General features: G+C 49.4%; 1 protein-coding gene across 7 annotated transcripts; it reads right to left on the bottom strand.

Moving 5' to 3' along the window:
• Nucleotides 1–1,496: 1,496 nt before the first annotated feature.
• On the bottom strand, nucleotides 1,497–7,171 carry MANBAL (mannosidase beta like). Of its 7 annotated transcripts, none has more exons than XM_069953197.1 (4): nucleotides 6,711–6,924; nucleotides 6,027–6,203; nucleotides 3,605–3,730; nucleotides 1,497–2,044 (listed from the first exon to the last, which is right to left on the bottom strand). In XM_069953197.1, the coding sequence occupies exons 1-3, from the start codon at nucleotides 6,885–6,887 to the stop codon at nucleotides 3,623–3,625; spliced, it is 462 nt and encodes a 153-aa protein (XP_069809298.1). In that variant the 5' UTR covers nucleotides 6,888–6,924; the 3' UTR covers nucleotides 1,497–2,044; nucleotides 3,605–3,622. The 7 variants fall into 7 exon arrangements, with proteins under 7 accessions (XP_069809298.1, XP_069809299.1, XP_069809301.1 ...); XM_069953198.1 differs by lacking the exon at nucleotides 1,497–2,044 and adding an exon at nucleotides 2,053–2,357 and having other exon boundaries at nucleotides 6,711–6,925; XM_069953200.1 differs by lacking the exons at nucleotides 1,497–2,044; nucleotides 6,711–6,924 and adding an exon at nucleotides 7,080–7,171 and having other exon boundaries at nucleotides 3,301–3,730.
• Nucleotides 7,172–9,586: the final 2,415 nt, after the last annotated feature.

Raw genomic sequence — 9,586 nt, 5'->3', positions numbered from 1 at the left:
CCTCCTGTATATAGATGGTAACATGACAATGCCTCCTGTATATAGATGGTAACATGACAATACCGCCTGTATATAGATGGTAACATGACAATGCCTGGTGTATATAGATGGTAACATGACAATGCCTGGTGTATATAGATGGTAACATGACAATGCCTGGTGTATATAGATGGTAACATGACAATGCCTCCTGTATATAGATGGTAACATGACAATGCCGCCTGTATATAGATGGTAACATGACAATGCCTCCTGTATATAGATGGTAACATGACAATGCCTGGTGTATATAGATGGTAACATGACAATGCCTGGTGTATATAGATGGTAGCATGACAATGCTTGGTGTATATAGATGGTAACATGACAATTCCTCCTGTATATAGATGGTAACATGACAATGCCTCCTGTATATAGATGGTAACATGACAATGCCTCCTGTATATAGATGGTAACATGACAATGCCTGGTGTATATAGATGGTAACATGACAATGCCTGGTGTATATAGATGGTAACATGACAATTCCTCCTGTATATAGATGGTAACATGACAATGCCTCCTGTATATAGATGGTAACATGACAATGCCGCCTGTATATAGATGGTAACATGACAATGCCTCCTGTATATAGATGGTAACATGACAATGCCTCCTGTATATAGATGGTAACATGACAATGCCTCCTGTATATAGATGGTAACATGACAATGCCGCCTGTATATAGATGGTAACATGACAATGCCTCCTGTATATAGATGGTAACATGACAATGCCTCCTGTATATAGATGGTAACATGACAATGCCTGGTGTATATAGATGGTAACATGACAATGCCTGGTGTATATAGATGGTAACATGACAATTCCTCCTGTATATAGATGGTAACATGACAATGCCTCCTGTATATAGATGGTAACATGACAATGCCGCCTGTATATAGATGGTAACATGACAATGCCTCCTGTATATAGATGGTAACATGACAATGCCTCCTGTATATAGATGGTAACATGACAATGCCTGGTGTATATAGATGGTAACATGACAATGCCTCCTGTATATAGATGGTAACATGATAATGCCTCCTGTATATAGATGGTAACATGACAATGCCTCCTGTATATAGATGGTAACATGACTGCCGCCTGGTGTATATAGATGGTAACATGACTGCCGCCTGTATATAGATGGTAACATGACAATGCCTGGTGTATATAGATGGTAACATGACAATGCCTGGTGTATATAGATGGTAACATGACAATGCCTGGTGTATATAGATGGTAACATGACAATGCCTGGTGTATATAGATGGTAACATGATAATGCCTCCTGTATATAGATGGTAACATGACAATGCCTCCTGTATATAGATGGTAACATGACAATGCCGCCTGTATATAGATGGTAACATGACAATGCCGCCTGTATATAGATGGTAACATGACAATGCCGCCTGTATATAGATGGTAACATGACAATGCCTCCTGTATATAGATGGTAACATGACAATGCCTGGTGTATATAGATGGTAACATGACAATGCCTGGTGTATATGGATGGTAACATGACAATGCCTCCTGTATATAGATGGTAACATGACAATGCCTCCTGTATATAGATGGTAACATGACAATTCGGGATCTTCACCAATCCTCGTCCTCATCGTGTCTGTAAATGATTTTTCTTCCAGTATTTGGGCGGCATAACCATCGTCTCTGGACCGTCCGGTGACACTAAGAACGTCCAAGGACTTGGCGTCGGTCACATGATGGAGCATTCCTTTCAGTGGAATCATTTTTCAGGGAACAATGCACAAACAATGTTCCAGTGAGAAGCTGATCAGAGGACATCAGGCCACAGAGAACGAGATCAGCTTAAAGGGTCACTGTGGGGTCAGACTCTGCAGAAATCAATACTACAACTGAATATAATATATCTTATCAGAGAAAATGCCTCTTTTCCTCAGACCCCTTCTTACTCCTTTTTTTTCAATTATCAGCAACTTCAGAGATCAGGTTACATGCTGCCCATAGAGGTCTATAAAGAGAGGTACAAGAGAGAGGAGAGATTAGAAGAGCCAGAGAAACTATGTGACCTTTCTGCACAGGTGTCAAACTACGGCCCTCCAGCTAAAGCTCCGTCTCTCCAGGCATGATGGGAATTGTAGTTTTGAAACAGCTGGTAGGCCACACCTCTGCCCTACTGTAAGTATTAGATTGCATCTTACACCTCTCAGTATTACTCCATAATGTCCTCTGTGCTGCTGCTCCTTAGGATGTGTGTCTAGGGTATTGGAGACCACAGAGTCCAGTCCACAGCTACCAGTTCAGGTTAGCATGAGATGTGAAGCCTGAAGAGCAGAAATCTGGTGAGAAATACCATATACAAGGATTACCGCACCCCTGAGAAGCCGCAGGTACACGCTAAGCTGTAGGGGAACCCAACTCTAGTCCTCACACACTGCTTTAAAGGGGAACTCTGGTGAAAAGCTTTTTCTTTCAAGTCAACTGACTTCAGGAAGTTATACAGATTTATAATTTACTTCTATGTAAAAATCTCCAGTCTTCCAGTACTTATCAGCTGCTGTATGTCCTGCAGGAAGTGGTGTATTCTCTCCAGTCTGACACAGTGCTCTCTGCTGCCACCTCTGTCCATGTCAGGAACTGTCCAGAGCAGGAGAGGTTTTCTATGGGGATTTGCTGCTGCTCTGGACAGTTCCTGACATGGACAGAGGTGGCAGCAGAGAGCACTGTGTCAGACTGGAGAGAATACACCACTTCCTGCAGGACATACAGCAGCTGATACGTACTGGAAGACTGGAGATTTTTATATAGAAGTAAATTACACATCTTTATAACTTTCCGACACCAGATGATTTGATTTTTGCCCCTTTAAAGCAAAGAAAGCATTCTGGAGGCTTCTTCTGCCGCGCCATACACGTACACTGCGCGCACTATATGGCGTGTTCTTTCCCCATGACCTGAGACCCGCTGCTACTGTCAGTTATAGCCAGGGGAAGAGCACAGCGCTGCGCTTTACTCCCTGTCCGGCAGGGGGCTCCATTATAGGACAGATCAGAAACACGTGGCCGCCCCTGGTTATTATTAAAGGGGTTCTCCAGGCTTAGGAAAACATGGCGGCAGCACCTCTCCTGTCCTCAGGTAGGGTGCGGGGGGTTTGCAGCTCTTTTCCATTAAGGTGAATGGAGGTGATTTGTAATACCGCACACAACCTGAGGATAGGTCGCGTCACACGTTAATCTGACTGACAGCAGCGAAGGACAGAAGACAAAGGAAAAAACAAAGACTTATTTATTGTTCATCATTCTGGAATAAAGTATAAAAAACGAGACGCGACAAAACCGAACCCAAGCTTCTAATAAACGGGATGTAGCTGATCACATGACCAGCCGCAATCCTGTCAGCAGGAGGAATCCGAGGATTCTTACCCCCTAGTTCCGTCAGGTCACATGACTGCAGCCAGCGATGTCAAGCCACACACTATCCCTATGATAACACTCATTTAGCAGAAGACAGAGCAGGAAGTGTTGTCATAGGGTGAACGTCCCATCTGTCCAGGTGCGGAAGGAACAAATACCTGGCACAGTCTTTACTTTCACCGCTTCTTCTTGGTCTCCTTCTTCTGCTTCTTACCGGCCGGCGCCGGCGCCATCTTGGGTTTTTTCGACACTTCTGCGCTTTTCACTTCTGAAGTCTCAGAATCCTGAAGAGGAAGGAAAATAAGAAGCGTTAGTAAGATGGGGTCCGCACACCGCTATTTAGGGGGGCAAAAAACGCTGAAGGGGGCGCAAACCCCCGATTACAGATGCCCCCCCCCAGTGACACCACAGGATTATGGGCCAGAAGGACAAGCGATACACCAAGGACTCCTCCCCCACATACAGCCGCCACTGCATCAGGTGATGGGCCGGGATTCATCCTCCCCCGCATACAGCCGCCACTACATCACGTGATGGGCCGGGATTCATCCTCCCCCGCATACAGCCGCCACTGCTCATCCGATGCATCAGGTGATGGGCTGGGATTCATCCTCCCCCGCATACAGCCGCCACTGCTCATCCGATGCATCAGGTGATGGGCTGGGATTCATCCTCCCCCGCATACAGCCGCCACTGCTCATCCGATGCATCAGGTGATGGGCTGGGATTCATCCTCCACCACATACAGCCGCCACTGCTCATCCGATGCATCAGGTGATGGGCTGGGATTCATCCTCCCCCGCATACAGCCGCCACTGCTCATCCGATGCATCAGGTGATGGGCTGGGATTCATCCTCCCCCGCATACAGCCGCCACTGCTCATCCGATGCATCAGGTGATGGGCTGGGATTCATCCTCCCCCGCATACAGCCGCCACTGCTCATCCGATGCATCAGGTGATGGGCTGGGATTCATCCTCCACCACATACAGCCGCCACTGCTCATCCGATGCATCAGGTGATGGGCTGGGATTCATCCTCCACCACATACAGCCACCACTGCTCATCCGATGCATCAGGTGATGGGCTGGGATTCATCCTCCACCACAGAGGCTGATGCCGGGGTTCCCTACAGACCAGCGGATGTCACTGTATACGGGTCTAGGGTGAGGATGTTACAACTCCCACAATCATTGAAAAGAGAGAGTAGAAGCACACGGCCAAGGGCTTCACTCCCTGACTTACAATGGAGCCCGCAGTGAGAGAGCAATTGTACTGAGCCAAAGACGAGCAATCTGCTGACGTGTTTATACGAAGTGTCACAGTGACAGGGATGCCATCAGGCGGCCAGAGACCATAGACATCTCTCCGTATCCCTCCAATGTCGGGGGGGCCTCCATACACATTAGATGGCCAATTCTGCCAACAATAATCTAATGTACTGTCGGCTTTAGACAAAGGGATTATCTGGGATTAGAAAAACACTTCAAGAAACAGCTCCACCCCTGTCCTCAGTCTGTATGTGGTATTGCAGCTCAGTTCTATTGAAGAGCCTTGTTGTAATCCCACGTACAACCTGAGGACAGGGGTGGCGCTGTTTTTGTAAGAAAGTAGCTGTAAAGTCCTGAATAATAGCCCCGACATGCAGAACCAGGGAGAAGGGTCAATGGCCTACACAGCCGGGCCATAACACACAATACCTTACTATGTGGTGTCAATGTCTCCCTGTGCCAGGAGAATGACCCCCATGCAGCCGACTAATGGAGGAAACCTGTGCCACAATGACCCCCATGCAGCCGACTCAGGGAGGAAACCTGCACCACAATGACCCCCATGCAGCCGACTCAGGGAGGAAACCTGTGCCACAATGACCTCCATGCAGCCGACTAATGGAGGAAACCTGTGCCACAATGACCCCCATGCAGCCGATTCATGGAGGAAACCTGCACCACAATGACCCCTATGCAGCCGACTAATGGAGGAAACCTGCACCACAATGACCCCTATGCAGCCGACTCATGGAGGAAACCTGCACCACAATGACCCCCATGCAGCCGACTCATGGAGGAAACCTGTGCCACAATGACCCCCATGCAGCCGACTCAGGGAGGAAACCTGTGCCACAATGACCCTGATGCAGCCGACTCAGGGAGGAAACCTGTGCCACAATGACCCCCATGCAGCCGATTCATGGAGGAAACCTGCACCACAATGACCCCCATGCAGCCGATTCATGGAGGAAACCTGTGCCACAATGACCCCCATGCAGCCGATTCATGGAGGAAACCTGCACCACAATGACCCCCATGCAGCCGATTCATGGAGGAAACCTGCACCACAATGACCCCCATGCAGCCGATTCATGGAGGAAACCTGCACCACAATGACCCCCATGCAGCCGACTAATGGAGGAAACCTGTGCCACAATGACCCCCATGCAGCCGACTCAGGGAGGAAACCTGCACCACAATGACCCCCATGCAGCCGACTAATGGAGAAAACCTGCACCACAATGACCCTGATGCATGGGCACCTGTGTTACGTGTTTGGCGCCCGGCACACGACGCTCCGACCACTCACCGTCTCCTGGGATTTGCTTCCAGGGAAGATAATTGCCAGGATGCAAATGAGCTGGAAAATGGCTCCACAGAGGAGTCCATAGCGGAGTAAGGTCTCCAGGAAGCTGGGCTCCGGGATGTCAGGCGGCGAGAGGTCCAGGGGTTCCGGCATGGTATACGGGGTATACGGGACCGCCACCTAACAGGAGAGAGAACAATATGTATTATCCGGAGGTTTCCTATCCCTGTGACCGCTGCTGATCCATCCGCACATCTACTCTATGGAATTACATAGAAGAGGAGGCTGATGTGCTGACCGGACGGGTGCCAGGAGACGGACCAGCGCCAGTCATATCAATGGACAATCCTGGAGGATAGACGGCCCAGCACGAGCGAGCGACGGCCAAACACGAGCAACGGCCTTCCAGTATTATCGATGAGGGTCCCACACTGACTTAGGTGTCCCCTGTCCTGTAGGATTATTGGGATATTTCAGACTGACAGCAGCGGGAGGAGACACAGAGCCAGACAGGGCGGTGTGGTTACCAAGGCAACAGACGATGCCAGGGCGTTGTGGTTACCAAGGCAACAGACGATGCCAGGGCGGTGTGGTTACCAAGGTGACAGACACAATGTCAGGGCGTTGTGGTTACCAAGGTGACAGAGGATGCCAGGGCAGCAGTGCCAGACAGGGCGTTGTGGTTACCAAGGTGACAGACGATGCCAGGGTCAGACAGGGCGTTGTGGTTACCAAGGTGACAGACGATGCCAGGGCCAGACAGGGCGTTGTGGTTACTAAGGTGACAGACGATGCCAGGGCGTTGCGGTTACCAAGGTGACAGAGGATGCCAGGGCGGCTCCTGCAGCCAGTACACTGTGACATACAGGATCCAGTGATACGTTGTGTGGTACTGCCGGCTGGTATACGTTGGCGCTATAACCATAGACATTACTATCCTATAAGCAGCAGTTTGTAGGAGACAAGTCCTACCCCAGCACCATGTCCTCATATACCGCCACCATGCACACACGGCTCTATATACTATATTATATACTGTATTGTTATAGAACTCACAGACAATAGAAAGCAGCCGCAGCCCCAGCCGATCACCTGGAAGGGATTGTACCGCGGGCCGGATATGACGGCTTCCAGGGAATGGGAATAGGATCGGAGCGGCCATCTTGTCTGCGCCCATTTCATATAGGTAAAGTGGTTATTGGTCTCCGAAAAAATGGCGGCCGCTCCTCACAGGAGATCTTCTGAAAGGCTGTCCCTCTGGCGACCAGTGTTACCCGAACGCCGCACAGAAATTACAGGAGCGACCCCAACCGGCGGCTCCTACTGAGGCAGAACTACAACCCTCATCATCACCTATAACCGGCGGCTCCTACTGAGGCAGAACTACAACCCTCATCATCACCTATAACCGGCGGCTCCTACTGAGGCAGAACTACAACCCTCATCATCACCTGCGGCTCCTACTGAGGCAGAACTACAACCCTCATCATCACCTGCGGCTCCTACTGAGGCAGAACTACAACCCTCATCATCACCTGCGGCTCCTACTGAGGCAGAACTACAACCCTCATCATAGCTACAACCCTCATCATCACCTATAACCGGCGCCTCCTACTGAGGCAGAACTACAACCCTCATCATCACCTGCGGCTCCTACTGAGGCAGAACTACAACCCTCATCATCACCTGCGGCTCCTACTGAGGCAGAACTACAACCCTCATCATAGCTACAACCCTCATCATCACCTATAACCGGCGCCTCCTACTGAGGCAGAACTACAACCCTCATCATCACCTGCGGCTCCTACTGAGGCAGAACTACAACCCTCATCATAGCTACAACCCTCATCATCACCTGCGGCTCCTACTGAGGCAGAACTACAACCCTCATCATCACCTGCGGCTCCTACTGAGGCAGAACTACAACCCTCATCATAGCTATAACCCTCAGCATCAACTATAACCGGCAGCTCCTACTGAGGCAGAACTACAACCCTCATCATCACCTATAACCGGCGGCTCCTACTCAGGCAGAACTACAACCCTCATCATCACCTATAAACCTCATCATAACCTATAACCCTCATCATCGCCTACAACCCTCATCATCACCTACAACCCTCATCATAACTACAACCCTCATCATCACCTATAACCCTCATCATCGCCTATAACCCTCATCATCGCCTACAACCCTCATCATCACCTACAACCCTCATCATCACCTACAACCCTCATCATCACCTATAACCCTCATCATCGCCTATAACCCTCATCATCGCCTATAACCCTCATCATCACCTACAACCCTCATCATAACTACAATCCTCATCATCACCTATAACCTGCGGCTCCTACTTAGGCAGAACTACAATCCTCATCATCACCTACAACCCTCATCATCATCTATAACCTGTAGCTCCTGCTGGGGAAGAACTACAACTCCCATCATGCCTGGGCATCCACAGCTTTAGCTCTCCAGACATGATGGGAGTTGTAGTTTTACCTCAGCTGAAGATGGAAGAGACCGAGTGCTGGGAGTGTTATATCCCTGTGTAAGGAGGTTTCCTGGGAGTTGTAGTCCCATCGATCTTCCAGTTAGATGTGAAAAATAATAATAAGGAATAATAGAAAAAAACATTTGTAAAAATAAATGTTCAATGACGCCTGAGACCCCATAATATATATATATATACTGCTCAAAAAATAAAGGGAACACTTACACCACAATATAACCGAGTAACTGAGACTGTGACATCAGACTGTCCACTCAGGACTGACTGACACTGACACCTTCAGCACTGACTAACTCACTGTCACCTGAAGCACTGACTGACAATCACTGTCACCTGCAGCACTGACTGACACTAACTGTCACCTGCAGCACTGACTGACGCTCACTGTCAACTGCAGCACTGACTAACATTCACTGTCACCTGCAGCACTGACTGACATTCACTGTCACCTGCAGCACTGACTGACACTCACTGTCACCTGCAGCACTGACTGACACTAACTGTGACCTGCAGCACTGACTGACAATCACTGTCACCTGCAGCACTGACTGACACTCACTGTCACCTGCAGCACTGACTGACACTAACTGTCACCTGCAGCACTGACTGACAATCACTGTCACCTGCAGCACTGACTGACAATCACTGTCACCTGCAGCACTGACTGACAATCACTGTCACCAAGACCCCCTCAATAATGGCTCATGCACACTGAGCAATAGACGAGGAATTTCTGCTTGAAGATTTCTCTTCTATTGCTGCCATTATGTAGCGAGACCCTCAGAGCCCTTGTGAGACCATATGCTGGTGCGGTTGGGGTTCCTCCTAATGCAGGACAATGCTAGACCTCATGTGGTTGGAGTGTGGCAGCAGTTCCTACAAGATGGAGGCAGTGACGCTATGGACTGGCCGTCCGTTCCCCTGAATCCCATTGAGCACATCGGGGACATCATGTCTCCTCCATCCACCAACGTCATGTTGCAGCACAGACTGTCCGGGAGATGGCGGCTGCTTTAGTCCAGGTCTGGGAGGAGATCCCTCTGGAGA

Source organism: Dendropsophus ebraccatus, chromosome 14 (assembly GCF_027789765.1).
Source record: "Dendropsophus ebraccatus isolate aDenEbr1 chromosome 14, aDenEbr1.pat, whole genome shotgun sequence".
Classification (NCBI taxonomy): Eukaryota; Metazoa; Chordata; class Amphibia; order Anura; family Hylidae; genus Dendropsophus; species Dendropsophus ebraccatus.
Note: the sequence above shows the minus strand (reverse complement) of the source record. Positions and strands in the feature narration are given on the sequence as shown.